This window comes from Gadus morhua, chromosome 12 (assembly GCF_902167405.1).
Source record: "Gadus morhua chromosome 12, gadMor3.0, whole genome shotgun sequence".
Lineage (NCBI taxonomy): Eukaryota > Metazoa > Chordata > Actinopteri > Gadiformes > Gadidae > Gadus > Gadus morhua.
Genome location: NC_044059.1, coordinates 21,065,866 through 21,085,442, shown reverse-complemented (window position 1 = coordinate 21,085,442; position 19,577 = coordinate 21,065,866). Strand labels below are relative to the sequence as shown.

Below are 19,577 nucleotides of genomic sequence, written 5' to 3'. Positions count from 1 at the left end.
ATCTTACACACCCAAACTTGAATTGGATGGAAAGAGAATTATATGATAATGACAAAAGAGAAGCACGTTTAATAGTAAAATAGATTGACCTATGGGTTTAAATTGTACAACTGAAAATAAAAGGTTACACTTTGTTCTATTAAAGTGATAGTAGTATCCGGCCAGCAGTTATTCAGAGTCTTAATATAGGCAGAATACTTAAATTACACGTTGTAAAGGTTATACCATTAACTGCTTGTTTCAAATATTAAACATTGTTAAAGGAAGATTATATCCCAAACACTTTTGTGCATTTTTGGTAAACATTTGATTTTGTCTAAACACTCCTGTGTTTAGTGTCTAATTTACTGCTTGGCCTTTGAAGGCCATGCAAAGGTCATTTCTACATTTTCAAGGTTCTACAAATACATCCAAAGTAAAATCACATTTGTGCTGCTTGAGAAACTCTCTATGGGCTCCGATGATTGGGTCAGACGCAGAGTGAAGCTACCAGGAAAAGGATAAACTGCATTGACACAGTGCTTGGTTATGTATAACCCTACTTTGGCTTTTACATTTCACGCAACTAAACGGACACAGCAACATGCCCAGTAAGAGTCTCTGGCCATTCCATGGCTTGTTCTCAATCATTCAATCTTTTTAAGGGTTTAGAAGTGAATGTTGCACTCATCACAATGTGAAGAATGTTTTACAATTTTGGTTGTGGACTTTTTACTTTGTTGAACATCTCATGCTACTGCAATAACAGACTCGCCTTGGGAGTCTGTTAAAAGTTAACCCATGAGGTTATGACTATACTTTTCTATCAAAGGAAGAGAGAGTTGTTAAACATTTTGAATTGCTGCCAGGAATGTGCAATGGAACAAGTGATAAGCTTTTTGGATTCGATTTGTTTTGTTAATATTTTAAACATTTAATTCTGATACCCTAAAAGGTATCATCCAGGGATGTGTACTGTGGAAGTTTAAGATCATTTTATGAAGCTGTCATAATCTAACTGTGTTCTTGTAGGGCCTTAAAATCTATTCATCTCATATTTTCCTAGTGCCTCATGGAACATATTGCTGTATTTTTTTGAGGAAAAATGACTTAAAATAAAAGATACGTGTCACATAATAAACTTTTATTTATTTACAGACACACATAAAAATGTTATTTTTGTGTATTAACAAATTGTTTTGTACATTTTATAGACATTGCTTGGAACCGCTATTTCACAAATGACAGTATTATAAAAATAAAAGCACATGTAACATAGGGGGCCTTTAACATGGCTCTTGTGATTAAGGTGTAATTTCGTCATCATTGAGTAATACAATATTTACGCATTTCTTTTACAAATATGTTGAAGAAAATGTGAATTTGCTGTTTTCAAAATATAAAATTATTATTTGCTAAACTTGGGACAGGTAAGGAAATTAAGTAATACATTTCTTCTCAGCACATGTTCTGAAATACAAAAAACAGAAATGCTCCAAATTATGAATATGATCATTTAAAAAAGAAAAAAAACACATATAAAATGAAGATATAAACATGCTGGTTTAAAATATGTATAGAGGGAATTTAACACATTGCTTGGATAATATTTAACAGCAAAAGCTTTATTTTACATTGGTAACTGGTTAAAAATGTTGTGCATTTTCTACAAACTTGAGCACATAGGCAACATTGTAAGTGACGATAAAGTTGATAAGGTCGAGCTTTGTAACTGTCAAGTTATTTTATTTTATCATGAAGAGAAAAACAGGTGATCTGGATGTGGTGGAAGTCCTCCTTTAACACTACATGGTTGTACAAATTCTCATGAGCCATGACATAACAATCCCAAATCGCACTGCTGCGATTTTGCAACGGAAATGAGTTCAAATCACCAAATGTCCCCTCTTTGCATTATTGTTGGATTGCGTTGAGAACTGCACAGCCATCTGTGCGACTGGCAACCCGAACCATGTCTCCCATACACCCAACTGTCTTTAACTACATAATTTGGTTGTTTCGTATTCCCTCGTGTTGGGCTGCTTGACGCTGAACGTCTGCAGCGCTGCCTGGATCCTCATCACATCTGCGGTGGACAGCTTGAGCCGATGTCTTAGCAGGCAAGAGAACAGGTCCAGGATCTGGGGCCCCGGCGGGGACAGTCTGTTGACCCGGTCTCGGATCTCCACCAGCTGCAGCAGCGCCGAGTCCTGTGATCCCTGAGTGTACGGGTAGTCCAGCTGCAGGATCAGGTCCTGGATGGCGTCGGGGTCAAAGTGCATGCTGTAGCCGTACACCTGGATGCTGTTGATCTTCATGTAGCCAAAGTTGCTTCCCGGCTCCAGGAAGTCCAGGGGCTCATAGTAGACGGAGCCGTTCCCGCTGGCGGCCGGCGCCTTGATCCGGCTCCTCAGGTAAAAGTGCACCGTCTCGAAAAAGGTCTTCCACTTGTTCCCCAGCGTTAAAGTCCAGTTGTAGCAGTCCAACGGGCCCTCGAGTCTAGTCCTCTCCCAGTCCGGGTAGCTGTTCTGGTCGATGGGCATGATCCAACTCTCCGAGTGGCTCCCGCCGAAGGGATTGATGTACACGGACAGCAGGGGCTCAAGGGTGCTGTTCTTGGTGAGGCACACCTGCAGGGACATGCCCAGCAGCATGTGCACGTGGTTGGACTTGTACTTGTTGCTCTTGAGCGTCAGCAGCATCCTCTTGCGCCATGACGGGTCGAACCAGCTGTTGAGCCGCACGTCGTTGCTGACGAAGATGCCGTGCACGCCGATGCGGCTGTCGCGGCGCCCCAGCAGGTAGCGCAGCTCTGCGTCCTGCAGGTCCGTCTCGAAGCCGATGTAGTGGTCCGTGGAGTCGGGCGCCTCGTTGCGGCACAGGCCCTGGCTCAGCATGAAGCCCGGGTTGCAGGCGGCGCAGCGCGAGCGGTTCTCGTAGGAGCAGGAGGCGCAGCCGGCGCCCTCGCCCACCGCGCAGGGGATGAGGCCCTGGCAGGACAGGTGCTCGTAGGGGCAGGCACAGCTCCGGGTCTCCTCCAGGTAGGAGCCCAGGTGGCTGTTCTCGCTGCAGTACAGGATGGAGAGGATGTAGCCCAGCCAGTAGCTGAAGGGCCTGAGAGAGAGAGAGAGAGAGAGAGAGAGAGAGAGAGAGAGAGAGAGAGAGAGAGAGAGAGAGAGAGAGAGAGAGAGAGCGTTTAAATTCAAATTGTTGCAAAAAAAACATTGTCAAAACAGCAACCAAACACTGTAATTTGCAACCTTCAGACAGCTGGAGATAATCAAGCACACAGCCACACAAACAAACACAAAACACACACATTGCGTTTAATTAACACACACATTTGCAGCGAGTTGCAAATACACAACCATCAGTTGTGGGCATCAGTATTTCTAACACGTGCTCATTAGATAAACTCTCCACTTGGTTTTGCTGTCTAGCATCTCCCCCTGCGCTTCTTGGACAGCCCCCCTGTCTGCTCTGTGGGAGCGATGCATGGGGGGCGGTTTGAGGGTGGGAGGGAGGTTAGTGCGGGGGGTAGGCGGAGGAAGGTAGCTGTTCCCTCACTTCCCGGTAGTTGCCACCCTGTCTTCCTTCTCGCTGCGATTGAGGGTGAAGCGGGGAATATGCAAATGACGATCAGAGCGAGGCAGACCCCCGGCAGGTGTGCTCACACACGGCGTGCGGGTGTTTCAACACACAAGCTGTTGACTGTCAGTCATCTCATTTCACACAGATCCACATGACACATCGGCCCGCGGCGCTATGGCTTTGGATATTCTGTAGTGCGGTGTGTGTGTGTGTGTGTGTGTGTGTGGTTTGGAAGCGAGAACAATGGATAGGATGGCTTTTTTGTTTTTCAGATTGGTTGCGTTTTGTTGTTGTTATTTCTTACTTGGCAGCAATGCTGTTGTGACACCTGAGATGTTTTGTTTCTGGAAAACGTTTTTTTGTGTTCTGAAAATGTAGGAAATATGCATCCATTCGAATATCCTCATATCGTATTCGCACTTTAATTGCATGAATAACTTTTGAACCCTGCCTTCCAGCGTACATGTCTCGATATGAATGTGTACTGGTCTCGCCCTCATAGAAGTGTTCATAATAATATCATCATCTAACAATACACATGTAAATGTAAGTGTTTACAAATATATTTTTGCTTGTATATAGATCAGGGATGGGAAAACGAGGTGTATGTTATTTATAGTGTTAAAAGCAAATACGTAACATCAAACACATCGATTGAACATCAACAAAGAAATCCAGCAACAAACTGAGGCAATGTTGTCCGTGCGAAAGGCTAGATATCAAAGTCTCGGATTTTCCAGCAGTCTCGGATTTTTCATATTATCTTATCATATTATCTTTGTTTGATCGATAACCTAAAAGTATTAACTTCTCTTCAACCATGCAATTAAGTTTCTCTTTTATAAATGTGTCCTCCAGAAATATTTATATGTGTATGAAAATATAAATAAATTAATAACAAAGAATAAATAAATAAAATAATTCTATCAGGAGATCTTTAGGAGACTTTCTTTGTTCTCAGCGTTACAAAATACCTTACAAAATTCAGCTACTATGCCATGGAGAAATGGTTGAAATGGTGCAATAGTTTCAAAATGGTGCATTTGGATAACTGGTTACAACATTTTCTTGGATGGCTCACTTCAGCCATCAATCAACATTTGTTCCTGATAGCATGAATCATGGCTGACTGCTATCACACTGTCATGTGTGTGTGTGTGTGTGTGTGTGTGTGTGTGTGTGTGTGTGTGTGTGTGTGTGTGTGTGTGTGTGTGTGTGTGTGTGTGTCTGTGTGTGTGTGTGTGTGTGTGTGTGTGTGTGTGTGTGTGTGTGTGTGTGTGTGTGTGTGTATAATAAACTTTTCTTAACATGAATATGGCAATGTTTTTATGCATAGATCAATAATGCAAGCATCCTAGATACAACCAGTGTGCATTTATTAAGTAATATGCCTTATATAGCATCTACATTACCGGCAGGCCTGGAATTCTAGGATATTTATACGTTACACTATGCAATGTATGTTCATCTGAACACTGCTGTTTCAAAGCTATGAAATTTTCATTTTATAGAGGTAATTATTATTATTTTTTTGAGTTTGTTTCAATCACACACGGCAATCCATAAACAATACATAATAGATAACATACTTATCTTATATTCAATCACATGTGGGTGATCTATTATTTGTTGGTTTTAAATGATGAAGGCTTACACTTTATTACATTTTAAGTTGACTTGAGTATGTTAATGCTCTTCAACGCTTCGTTTGAGAGGATATCCATCGTCATTGATCAATGGCTTTGGTGCTAGCTTAATGGTGGGGCAAAAAGCGACCACATCCCAAACGACATAATACTTCATATCAATGAGGTTGTTGTGTAATAATGAGCAGGACAGTCAAATGAGGTAAACTCCGAAGTATGACTTCGCTGCCGGAAAATTGTCTGCTGCCTCTAAGCCAGGGGTTCCTGTAATATCCGCAAACTCTATAAATATCTTAAAGCATACATAACTTTTTTTTCTTTTTTTATTGAAAAAAGGAACAAAACAAATATGATGTAGGTAATAAGAAGAATCCCCAGATATTGTGAAATATAATAGACAGTTTTTGCATATTTCCTGTCGATGATTTGACATTGACAGCATCTAAAATCTATAAGAACTCTGTTAAAGAAGTTACTTATTGGATTTTTAAAATGTAAGAAGTGTCTCTGTCCAATAAGTCTAAAGTCTAAGTCTAGAGGAAAGGACAACAGAAGTAAGAAGAATACATTTTAGGTATCTTTCTTGGTTTAATATAATGTGTGTGTGTGTGTGTGCGTGTTTGTGTGTGTGGGGGGGGTTGAGCAGTGCAACAAGCTATAGTTCAGAGCCGGTGTGAAAGCTGTCTTGAAAATAATGGTAGAAGCCAATGGTCGGTAGAATGGTGAATGTTGGTGGACTGGGCATCCAGTTGGGAGCCCCTTAAGCGACTCACATGAACGCCTTACAATTCCTTTTGGCTAAATGGGAAAAGCCCAACTAAGCTATTCTCACTTTCTCTTCCACCAGGAAGCTATTTTCTACAATTGAGCATGCCCAAATGCTCATCTGTACCAAGCACCAGTCTGGCAGTTGTAAATGGGGTACGTTTTCAAACTACAAGATGTAAGGGATAATCACCTCAAGGCAGGTTACCGCCCTCGACTTTGTCTCGGGCGGTAAGCCGTCCACGAACCGGGCATATCAAACTGTTTATTGCCCTACCTTGAGGTGATTATACTTCTTGCTTGCCAACATAATGAAACAATTCAAATACTTTAATAATTATGCTTTTTCTTATTCGTATTGCATGCTTATTAAATGTATACTCTGTTTGAGTTCATCTCCCTCAAAAAGTAGTCCCCTTTAATTACGATCGATCGAACATGTTTTGGACACCTCGTAGGGGAATTATACGCTTATACCATGTTCAGTTGCAAAAGAAAATAAATTAAGATCATTCATTAATATTTTCATGCGTTTTACACTCCAAATATAGAGTTTTTCACATGCCATAATTTAGTGTCCCTGGTAACGCCTGAGGGTTTGACCAGGGCTGTAGTGGAGGGTAAACGCACGTAAACGCCGTTTACGCACCTCTGGAATTCAGGGAAATAGCGTTTACGCACCTCTAAATAGCGTTTACGCACCTCAAAGTTCCCTGTGCCTTGTATTCTGCCGTTGGAATAATCGAAAATAAATTTGGTATCATTTTAAAACACCTGGTATCATTTTAAAACAGAATATGAAACAAAGTTTCATATTGTTGAACAAATAAACGCTGTAATCGGAATCATTTTCATCTGCGCTGTAGGCCTATGCTATTATGGTCTGTGGCCCTCCAATCAGTGCCTTGCGGCTGCGGCGGCGACACCAATCAGGATCCAGGAAAATATGTAAACAGGAAGTATGTAAACACATGGCCCTACGCGTTGTGGATTATCATGCCTGCCAGTGCCTACCTTTCATTAATTAGCCATGGATATCGGGCGATTTTTGAAGAGACCTTCGAGTGCTCCCACTCCAACAGATGCCCGAAAAAGGCCTCAAGTACAAAGTAAGACTGAAGAAGATCAATTCACATGAGTTGTTTTTGTGATTTATAAATAAATTTTACTTGACGAACTATTAAATGACTACGAGCATTCAGATTGGCCAATGCGTAGTCATGCTATCCGTGTACTGCCCATGTCAAAATGTCAAAATGAGCGAAAGTCAGTCAGAGTTTTACTATCCATATCAAACTTCGGTTTTGGCGTATCAACTTCGCTATAGGTCGGTAGCTATTGCCGCGTTTCCACTGCAGGGTGCGGAACGGATCGGATCGCAAAGGGGCGGTAGGGAGGGGGCGGTATAGCCCAGCTCAGTTCCGAGGTCGCGTTTCCACCGCCGACAGTACCCTTTGTGGTAGGCCGGATGTCGATCGCCGCGGCAGCTACGTAAACATCGTAAACAACGTCTTCCTCCGCAAGAATGCAGACGAACGTCTCCACCTCCTTGTTCGCCCAAGCAAGCTTTTTACGCGACATGTTAATTGTAAAGAATAATACCTCGAGGCTACTGTTTGTTTGTTTTTATCCCCGCGTCACCCGGAAGTGACGATTCTGTCGACCAATCAACGGAGGGGGGGTGTAGCTAGAATTCCAGGGTACCCTTTCAGGCGTCTGGTCTCGTTTTGGGTACCGCAACGGAGGAGTCCCTAAAATGGGGTCGGAACGGGTACGGCAAAGTCCGGGTCACGCCCACTTTTGGCGGTGGAAACGCGATCCGACCCGCACCTTTGCGATCCGATCCGTTCCGCACCCTGCAGTGGAAATGCGCCATAAGTTAAAGCCTCAATTTGGAGATGCGAGGTTGGCGGTTGCAGCCGTGGACTCCGCGGCTGAACTGTGGATCGGGCGGATGACGCGAAAAAATATAATATTTTGATTAAATTCGGGCGGTTGGCGGTTAAACCAATAAAAATAAAAATATTTATAAATATTTTTATTTGATATAGGCCTATTATAAATATTTTTATTTTATTATTTATTTTCTTTAAAGTTATTTTCCCAGCAAACTGGCCTGTTCCCCTAGGAACCGTATGGGGAATCCAAGTTGAAACAACTTGCCCAAAGGTTCAGACTTGATGACAGAAAAATTCTTGAAGGCTATAGGGATTTTAAGGATAACTCAAGCATCATTCCAGAAAACCTTGCAACACTCCTGAATATCGACCATCTCATTCCAGTTAGCACTGCTGAGTGTGAGAGGGGGTTCAGCTTAATGAACATCATAGTGTGCCCCCTGAGATGCAGTCTGCACTTGGTCACAGTGTCGTCCTTGATGTTTATTCAACTGAATGGCCCACCACTCACAAAGTTCAATCCAACATGTATGTGAAGTCCTGGCTGGTGAAGCACAGGGGAGCCATGAACCCCAGAACACGCCCCTGCAAGGCAGGACCTGACGTGGAGGACAAGGAGGCCCTCTAGGCACTACTGTGAAAAGCATGCATACTAATACACACACATACACACATGCCATAGATAGATAGTTCTTAATCTACACACATACTTTTCTTTACTGTTGAATTTGAATAACTTGAATAAACTACAAACACATTAATTGACTGTCATTGATTGATTTTAATATGACTATAATTGATAACATAATGGAATATAAAGCCAGGCTAGCCTTACAGAGTCGCAACACTTTGCGTTGCGTTGTGTCGAGGTCGGTCTGATCACAAAATTGATAGTTTACCCACCTCTAATTTGACCACTACAGCCCTGGGTTTGACTAATACCTGGAACAATCATTACCCTCCCGTAAGGTTTGAAAAAAAACGTAAACGTTGTTCAGTCCTCCAGTAAATACAGATCTTAGCTATGACTTTTCAACGGGAGGTCTTCTAGTCCACTGGGCTAAGAGCCAGAGAGCTATAGGCTGTACACGCTATGGATTGAACATATTTATAATTTGAAATTCGTCCCAGCCTTTATACCACAGACACTCTAGGGTCTATCGTATATAACCTCGTTGCCTGATTACAGTTTAATTCATTTTTCACAATTTACCAGCTCTCGTTTTGAAGAATAATCACTGCGCCATTCGTTTCAATGGGAATCGTGACGGTCTATACTTTCAACATAAGTGTACATATTTATATTTCGAAATTCGTCCCAGCCTTTAAACCACAGATACTCTATGGCCTATAGCATATAACCACGTTGCCTGATTACAGTTTAATTCATTTTTCGCAATTTACAAGCTCTCGCTTTGAAGACTTATCACTGCGCCATTCGTTTCAATGGGAATCGCGACAGTCTATAGTATATAATTTCAAATTATAAATATGTACACTTTATGTTGAAAGTATAGACTCTATACTTTCAACATAAAGTGTACATATTTATAATTTGAAATTCGTCAAAACCTTTATAACACAGATATTATAGGGTCTATAGCATATAACTGTGTACTTATTAAACAAGTGGTTGAAAATATCAGAAAATCTATGTTTTCTGAGGGGTAACAAAAGTTTTGGGGTGACTTCTATTTGGGTTCATGAGATGGATGCACCTGGGTGGGTTTTACTCAACATTGGCAAATGTGATGGTTATGCAATAAAAAATGTAATGGAAGTAAGAACTGGCTGGATTTTGTGTCCTTGTTGTGGTGGTGCAGGTGTTTGTTTGTGTGTGTTTTGTAAAAAAGACAAAACATCAATGAATTGAATGTGGGAAAAAAGGAACTGACTGGATTGGTTGAAATATTGAGGAGCACAAAATGTTATATTTAATTAAAAAAGTAAAGGAAGTATTTGTGTGTCAACCTTTTCCCAATTTCAAGTCTTCCACACTCCCAGACTGCTTGGTCACATCCAGTATTAAAGTGTTTTAAACATCCATCCCTAGAAAGGTCTTCAAAATTAGGTGCTAGGTATTGAGATTTTGCTCTCAGAATGCACCAGATTAATGCATGTTCAAAATCTTTGCCTGGGGGGGCCGGACCCCGCCCCCAGGCATTTGTCCCCCCCAATGTTGAAACCATGGCTACACCTCTGTTACAGTTTAATGCATTTTTCACAATTTACCAGTTCTCGTTTGGAAGGCTGAACAGACAATTTGACTGGAACTACTTAGCAGGTGTCCATATATCTGGGATTAATGGACATCCTGCAGCCAATAAGAATAAAATACAAGCTGTGTATTGATCTACTATTTGATGACGCTGTGCTCAGTCAGCCGCAAGTAGAACCGACAAGTCAGCGGGCATCCTGCCGGGTTAATGCCCTCCTCCCAGCCAATCAGAATGAAGCATTCTTAAATGAAGTAGAATAAGTTATATTAATGACATCTCCCTAGTTATTCTTAAAAAATGCAGGTATGAGCTCATATAAATCATATGGGCCTAGGTTCATAAAAACAAAAACAAAAAGGATCTGTCCATCACTACCAAACTTTCACTCAAAAAAAAGTTGTTGGTTGTGTTTTTCATTAGCATATTAAGACCTTAAGTATTAAGTATTAAGAAGATGCAGATGATGAGTGCAGATGGAGAAGATTTCTCACCACGGTTTACACCCACTTTTAATTGCAATCGCACTTTTGGAATGTCTAGAGATTCTCACACATCCAATTTTCACACGTCACTCACACACGTTACCATGGGGCAGTACACACAGACGCGCGCGCGCACACACAGACACAAAATGAAAGTATCAGTACAAAAGTGCAACGGTGGAGATGTGAATGCGGGCTTCTCACCTCTCCCTCAGCGTAATAATTTTTGGCTGCGTTCGACACCTCTTGCTGAGCACGAAGAGTTTCTTGACGATGTGCCGGGCTTTGCCCAGGAACTGCTGGGTGCTGAGCTCCAGCTGCTTGTAGCGCTGGTGTATGGCTGGCTCCATCCTCCACAAGTACTGGATGGCAGAGGTGTTCAAGGCGTAGAAGGTGGGCAGCTTCCGGACAAAGTTCTGGAACTCGTCTGGGGGGTTAAAGGGGCGGCAGAGGCGTGAAATGGGGGAAGATCCTCTGGCGTTGAAAGTTAAAGGTGAAAGCCAGATGACTAATAGAATATTTCTTGAGGTCATTTATTTCTCCCCGGTTAATGCTGGCTCAAGTTTACTAGGACACTTGGCTTTTGCAGGATGACCACATTAGTCCAAAAGGCAACGAGGCAAAGTGCTATTAATTGTGCTTAAGTGCTATTAATTGACATATATGCTAATTCGGGGGTTGACAAAAAGTGCAGCACTCACTTTGGGTTAAGAGGAGTCTTTTCCTATTTTTTATTTTATTACCAGCCAAAAGAGTTGCCAAAGCACAGTGTGCAGATCTCTGAGCGCAGAAGAGAGAGAGACAGACCACTGGCATAATGGCAAGACAGAGTGCAGCGAGAGGACATTCTGAGTCTGCTGTGCTGCGTGCAGCTTGCAATATAGGAAATATTGCACTTACAGGGGAATTCAATAAAAATATCATGAGCAGATGATTGATGATCCAGATCATTTCAAGTGCATCTCTAATGAGCAAAAACCAACGAGCTGTTTGGTGATTAGCACAACCCGATCGCACAGTAATCCGACGACGCGCACACAACACCTATTTCCAGCCATCCCAGCCTCCCTGGCAAATTAATCTCAGAGTATTAGATCTATCGTTGAAATCGAGCGCGATATTAAGGCCTGTTGATGGGACACGACGTGGTGGATTCCGGCACTCCTTTTGAAGGTCTTATGACTTTAATTTAGAGATATTTAATTGATCTGAGGACTCATAATAGGTTTGCGAACGTGAGAGTCAAGGGACTGCCGGCATTAGAGAGGCGCCTCGTGACTCATTCTCAAATTAGACGGAGTAGCACATTTACACCTCGGCTGGAGTCGCAGTGCTCCACTGGACTTCAAGGCTCGGTTTACTCAGCACAATGAAAGGCTGTTTGGAAAGCCAGGCCTGGCAGGCTCTTTCGGAAGATTGAAGGGTTGCAGAAGAGTACGAAGAATTTATATCGAAAGGCACGTAATATATAAATGCAGAGGCAAAAAAAAATCGTTTCACAGACTAATCTCATTTTCTTTGTGTGCTGCTGCTTTGACAGAAATACATGAAGGGGAATTTAATTTGTGAGCATGCTGCACTGTATAATGAATACCTATATACAACAATTGGTTACTGACTATGTATTACTTATATCAGGCCAAAAGATATTAGGATAATAACATATCCATCTTGTCTAAATTGGAATAGGCTACCTAGACGCACAAATCGAATGAATGCCAGCGATGTCTCTAACCTGCCACTCTATGCACAGCAAGCTGCTTTTCACAGCCTGACAGAACAGCGTGGACACCCTGCATGCCTGTCACTGTTTTGCTCGCAAGATTCTTTAGGGTTTGAGGTCGATGACAGCTCTTTCCAATAATACACCTATGCTCTATTACTGAGACAATTCACATCAAGTGTCTGCATGCCATTTGAATACCTATGCATCATGCTTTGATTCAAAGAATATAGTCACCCATTTAGTCCCATTGAGATCAATACACTCTTGATATATGGATTGTTTACCTTTTTACATTCATCATCTATTTAAGACAGCATGCAACACTCCCTCGTCTTGCTCTTTCAACTCTTTACATTTTTTACCAGAAAACGTATTTAGCACAAATCAAACACCTTAATCTAGCACCAGCTGTCAGAATGGGTTGCGGACATCACATTTCAGCCAAATGAGATCGGAACCACTGGGACCTGTTCTAATTTAAAAGTAAGCGTGAGACTGTGGGTGCTCCAACTTTCACTCATCACATCCTTGATTTCCCAAATCAAATCATACCCTCATTTTGTCCCGCCCTCACATCACGTTTATACTTGCACATAGATCATTGACAAGCCTATCACTCTCTGTTGGCCGTCAGGCTATAAGCCGGTCCAACATCGTAGTTTTAAGACATTCTCAAAAATCACACGTTATCTGAAACAAGATATGCTCATAATGTTGCCCCAAGTTGTCCATTAAACAGTGTGCAGTAATGATGTGGCCATGGGAAATGGTGGGTAGTGAGGTATAATATATTTATAATAAACCACCCTGCGATTTATGATGCATACTCAAATGTATAAATCACGGTTATCTTCCTGCTAAAAATCAAAGCAAAGGGTGCTACTGTATGAAATATTAGGTGGCTTACTTAATGCCTGAGATTGGAACATTGTTATTCAATTAATGGAGAAAAAGCCTCACAACTCATTAAGCACAGTCTACTCTGACTGGTAAAAAGCTAGCAGTGGCAATCAAGATTGAACATTTGCTTGATGCATGTGAAAGTGGTTTTACGTGGGTGGGGGCATTTTAAGATTGTTAACCCCACATCAGTCTTTCTAAATGATAAACAACTTGAATCAATAACTTGAATAAAAACACATTGACACGTTAATGCATCCCTTTGGCAACCTGCCGGGCTGCAGTTATTAATTCAAGGAGATTGCGTCAAGTAGGTGAGTATACATGCATCGTAGGGTGATGGGATTTCTAATGAACTTGATAATAATAATATGCTTTATTTATCAAGCACTTTTTCAAACAAGGTGACAACATGCCTCATGTCGCAAGCAGCAATAAAACATGCAGCAATAAAACCTAAGAGAGCAAGTAGCCTAAATACAAAGAAGCTAAAGTACAAAAACATACAAATCACATACAAGATGAATAACCCATGCATTGAGGCATAAAAGGCATAAAAAGTATAAAAAATTAAATAACGGAGGGTTCAAATTCTGGGTATGCTTTTCAGATAAAAATATATTTTAAGAGGAGATTTAAAAGAATGTATTAAGGATAGTCACTAACTCTGTGAGGGTGTCTGTCTGTTTGCGTGTGCATGTGCATGAGCGCATGTGTGTATATGTGTCTGTATAAATCATGTTACACTGACCCGACTCCTCAAAGTCCTGGTTGGCCAAGGTCCAGGAGTCTCTGAGGTGCACCAGGCCGGCTTCCATGGCTCTGAGGTCCACCTCAGGGCAGTTACACCTGGGGTACTCGGCACTGCACTCGCACCAGCAGTCCCTCTCCCGACACACAAGCTGGCCCTCCTCGTTGCAGCCGATGTAGCTGAGCGCAGCCTGCACGAAGCGCGCCCGCAGGTGCTCTGGCAGTATGGCCTGCAGGCCTGGGGGGCGAGGACAGAGAAAGGGGAGGAAGGGAGAAAGGGAGGGTTTGAGTGAATGGATACTCTTTTTCTTTCAGAGGGCCTGGTAGAGTGGGGTACGCTAGCATGGTCAGTAATGGATGGATGGCACTGATTTCTGTTCTGTTCTCATCATATGCTTGACTTCAGATTCAATGTGCACTAATCCATTTAGATCTGTTTTAGAGGTTTTTGTATTTGTTGTGAGTTGGATTTCAACACTCTAAGTCGTACGGGCCAAGGATTCAAAGGAAAACCCTGCAAGCACGCTCAGCAGGAAATAAATAAATAAATAAAGTAAAGGAGAGAAAAAATAACATAGAATGGAAGCTAACAGATTGAAGCTAAATTCATTCTGACACTCTAGTGGCGCCATTATGGACTTTATAGTGAGAACACGCACTGTGACAATTCTATCAGAAATTGTGTGGCTTCAATTATGTATAGCCAACCTTGCAAATGAATCTTGTTTTCAGGGCTCTGAACCAGAACGGAACTGACAGAGTCGAGGTTGTCATAGTTACTGCATCCGAGAGGCCCCGTCCTTGTTTCAGTAACCTATAAGAAGGAAAAGACAAAGGGGAAGATGAGGGGGAGAAGAAGAAGATGAAGGAGAGGAAGAAGAAGCATGAGCCCAATGACAGTTAGCCATACAGGGAGAAGAAATCCACAATGTCATTACGTTAACAGTGAGAGCGCGGTGTGAGAAGGAAAACCGGAATGTGTGAGAGAGATTTAGGCTGGTTGAGTGAAACCAGGATTAAGTCTCATCCCTGTACCCTTGTCATAGCAACACATTATATATTACCCATCATTTAGGCACTTTGAGGGAGCAAATCTCATTTGGGATAATGACTCTGTGAAGGAGAGGGGTGCAAATTGAGTTGTGACTTAGCTTCCTGGAGCAAATCACAGCTGGTACAGCACGTTGTTGCGATCAGTTGAGTGATCAAGCTAATCCTTCCCCGCAAAGTGTTTGTCCAAAATAAATCACTACCAATTGATCCCTAGTCTGATTTATGAATAGTCTCTGAATTAAGCACAGTCTGTGTGTAGAGTTATACGCTATAAAGGGTCAGAAATTAATTTTAATTGCCTCGCTTTGCATATTTGCACATATTTAATTCCGATTCAATATTGAACTGAATACAATCGATCATTTAATAGCTGCTACATAATAATAATAATAATGCATTGAATTTATTTAGCGCTTTTCTAGACACTCAAAGACGCCTACAGTGAAGGGGGGGGGGACCTCACTAACCACCACCAGTATGTAGCACCCATTTGGGTGATGCACGGCAGCCAATCGGCGCCAGAACGCTCACCACACACCAGCTTGAGGTGGAGAGTGAGGGATGAGGTGGAGAGAGAGGGAAAAGAACATTTAACACTACTATGGATACATGACTACATGCTAAGCATACATTGTTATGATATTGTAACAATGTTTTGTTCAAATATAGACACATATGGCATGCGTCAAACCTACACTGAACCATCACCTGTAATGTGTAATGGGCAATTATAGATCCCTTCAAGGCTCATTAAAAAAACAACAACAGTAGCATGGAAACAAAAGAGCTTTCGCCCAAAAGTGACAAGTATAGCGTGAAGCAACATGACACACTGCAATTGATTAACACGTCAAACTGAGTTTTGGGGAATATTCCACTGTGAGAAGCTGCAGGCGAAGAGGAGACAAAGAAGTTCAGGCAGGAAATAAAAGTTTGAGTGAAGTCAGGAGCAAACATGTTTTGGAAAGAAATCACAAAAATCTGGTGTGCCTTTTGGATGTGCTTTCCAGGAAAGGAACAAGGCACCGCACAGACCACAGGGGGGGGGTACACTTGAGTGGTGCTGACAACACATAAAACAGGCCACCGTGGAATCTCACGTCTCACGGCTGTTTTGCTCATGGTTAGATGGCACACCATTGAGGAACATTCATCCTTCACATCAAAAAATACATCTTGTTTTAAAAGCGCACGTCACATCTGGGGGTCTCGGATGACAACGATCGATCTGTTTGGGCTGTCAATGCCAAGGTGATTGGAATAACAATGCGGTGATCAAGGTCCAATGGAAGTAACTGCCTTCCCTCCGCCATATAGGACCAAAGAAACATGGGGCCCTATTTTAACGGTCTGAAACGCAAGTGGGAAGCGCAAAGCGCAAGTAGCTTTGTGGGCGGTTCTACGGCGCTATCGCTATTTTACAGGCGGATAAATGACGCTTGCGCCGCGGCGCAAGTGTCAAAAGGGTTGGTTTGAAGCAGCCAAATTACCCGTAGGTGTGGTTTGGGCGTAACGTGCAACAAACCAATGAGTGCCAGCTCCCATCCCCTTTAAGAGCCATGAGCGCATTTGAATCGGACGAGTTGATATTTTGACAGCGGGTCTGCAGTCTCCGATGAGACAGATGCACATGAATTTCAAACTGCAAATGGCTTAGTTTATTGCCAAATAATATGGCCTAATTCACACATGGAATAAGGGGGTTTCTTCCACAACTTCAGAAATACTGAGTCCTCAAATAAATGTCGGCAAAGAAAACGTATGATAGGCTATAACATATGATATGCGGTAACGGTGGTTCTATTTAATGATATACGCAATACATTATAAACATTGTTTCTTATCAGTATTGTATGCTATCATAATATGAATGTGTCCCCGCGGTAATAGACATTGCCATTGATTGTCTTATGCGTTATGTTTTTAGTTTGCCCAAGTGAAGGAGTTCAAGTAGCCTACCTCGGGGTCTTGTTCGCGAGTGAGGGAACTATGGAGCGTGAGATTGGCCGGAGAATCGGAGCAGCGGGGGCGGTATTGCGTTCGCTTTACCGCACCGTTGTTACGAAAAGAGAGCTGAGCCGCAAGGCAAAGCTCTCGATCTACCGGTCGATCTTCGTTCCTATCATCACCTATGGTCATGAGGGTTGGGTGATGACCGAAAGGACGAGATCGCGGGTACAAGCGGCCGAGATGAGTTTTCTCAGAAGGGTGGCTGGCGTCTCCCTTAGGGATAGGGTGAGAAGCTCAGCCATCCGTGAGGAACTCGGATTAGAGCCGCTGCTCCTTTACCTAGAAAGGAGTCAGCTGAGGTGGTTCGGGCATCTGGTAACGATGCCCACTGGGCGCCTTCCTTGGGAGGTGTTTCAGGCACGTCCCGTGGGGAGGAGACCTCGGGGAAGACCCAGGACTAGGTGGAGAGATTATATCTCAACACTGGCCTGGGAACGCCTCGGGATCCCCCCGTCAGAGCTGGTCAATGTGGCCCGGGAAAGGGAAGTCTGGGGCCCCCTGCTTGAGCTGCTCCCCCAGCGACCCGACCCCGGATAAGCGAACGAAGATGAGATGTTGATGAGAGTGTTTAGTTTGCGTGTGTTTAAACAGAGCACACACGCGCGCCCGCATTCATTCATTCTTTTTAACATTCACTCGCGGTAAAACAATGTTTTTCACGATCAAATAGGCCTACTCATCAATCCTAAAAGTTATGGGCATGTAGGCCTATGTCTGTGTCAAGAAAATATGTGTTTGCTGTACGGTGTTTGCAGATGCATTGATTTAAAAGTACAACTTATTACCGCTGCATCAGCTGTTCTTTCCCAAATAATTTACCAAGAATGTGCGGCTAGGTAGATGAGAGAAGCAAAGTGTATGCGCGAGGTGCACAAGCAATCCGTATGCATCGCATGCGCATGTATGCATGCGCCCTTAAAATAGCATCTGAACAACGCGCCACTGACTTTAAACCAGGTATTTCCTGGTCAGTAGCGCAATGGTATTCAGAGACGGCAAAATACCGTTTGCGCCAGAACACGCCTCCTCCTTCCGCCGAACCGCCCCTTGGGGCGCATGATCAATCCCTAATTTACCGGCGAGTGGCGCTGGTGGGAAAAGAACGCTCTGCGCCAGTTGTAAACTAGCAACGACACATGCGCCAGTGACTAAGTCACTTGCGCCGGATGCAAGATAGGGCCCATGGTGTGCAGGCAACACAGAAACCATTGCTAGTGTGAAGACCAGGTGCCTCTTCAGTTTTTTAATCCATCACTTGGCTTTGCGGGGAAACCGGGACAAAGTAGTCAAATAAGAGCAATGGAATATTTGAAAAATAAAGGTTTCTAAAAAACTTGTGAAAAAGTCTTTAAAGTATTCAAAAGACAGAACACATGTTCAATATAGATTTTGTAAGAAATTGTATTATATTTTTCTGTGTCAATGAATACTCCCGTTTTGTATTAATGTACTAATAATTTTCTGGTAGGCGATGTGCGAGAGCGAGAGAGAGAGAAAGATGAGCTAGAGAAAGACGGACAAAGATCCAATGCTGGCATCTGTGTTCTGTTTATTATAATGTGTCAACACAATTAATTTAAATCTGTGAGGTCTCCACAGGGAACTGCAGATTGATTTCCAACATAGACAGATGTCCAATTTAAAGGGAAAATTGACCGAATGCAAATCTAAAGATGCCTTTCTCTACGCAGAGCAACGAGACCATCTGCGTAACAACCCAGTGGAGTAGAGCATGTGCGCACACATTGTCTCCTCCATTCAAAATATTCAATAAAAACATTTGCTTGTTTAGCTTCTAATACTTTTAAGTATGTTCAAAATATCAGCAGGTATTATTTTGCACAATAAAGCAATGTAAACGATAATTGTGAAATTGGATATTTAAACAAACTTGAAGTATTGTGCTGAAAGTGTTTGGTGCTTTCGTTGTAATAATACACCGTTATCCGAGAGGTGTTTTCTGCTGACTGTGCACGGGAATTTACAACAGCTGCATTTAATGGGAGCACTAATTACACTTAAAGACTGGCCAAGAATAAGCAGTTTTTGGGCTCCTATAGCTCAAAGTGTTATGGTGTAAACCGCCTTCCATTTGCACAGTATTATTTTGTAAGTGTGTATGTGTAAAGCATGCTGTATTTTCATTAACTGATGCCCAGTGTCCGAAAAAACAAACACCAGTCCCCTATAAATATAACGACCTCTAACCCGTCGTTGTGAATTTAGGTTTGAAAAGAAAAATATATACCTAAAAAACAATGTTCATAGTGAGATTATGTCTTCCATTGGCAAGCTAGTAGCATTGGAAAGGAATCACCTTTGCTTTCACCTATGAATAATTTAAAGAATTGAATAAGCCTCAGTATGCATGTGTCATTCTATTAAAGGGCTTTGGAAATGTGTCTGATTCAGCCCGATGAACGAGACGATAAGAAGGTGTGAGGGACAACATTAATATTTCATGCGGTTGATCTGTTGGCTCATTTTAGAAGTACACATTCACCCAAGGCCGGTTTTTCTTAATCACCTCGGCACGGTGGAACACACATATCCACATT

At 42.5% G+C, this 19,577-nt stretch overlaps 1 protein-coding gene across 1 annotated transcript in view; it reads right to left on the bottom strand.

Annotated features, from left to right (window-relative positions):
* Nucleotides 1-1,108: 1,108 nt before the first annotated feature.
* LOC115556276 (BMP/retinoic acid-inducible neural-specific protein 3) overlaps nt 1,109-19,577 on the bottom strand; it is a 42,861-nt gene continuing 24,392 nt past the window's right edge. Inside the window, exons 5-8 of the mRNA XM_030373445.1 lie at nt 14,665-14,770; nt 13,958-14,194; nt 10,785-11,007; nt 1,109-3,093 (exon numbers count right to left, since the gene is read on the bottom strand). Of these exons, the coding sequence (XP_030229305.1) occupies nt 1,977-3,093; nt 10,785-11,007; nt 13,958-14,194; nt 14,665-14,770 (1,683 nt within the window). The 3' untranslated portion in view covers nt 1,109-1,976. The remainder of the gene's footprint in view (nt 3,094-10,784; nt 11,008-13,957; nt 14,195-14,664; nt 14,771-19,577) is intronic.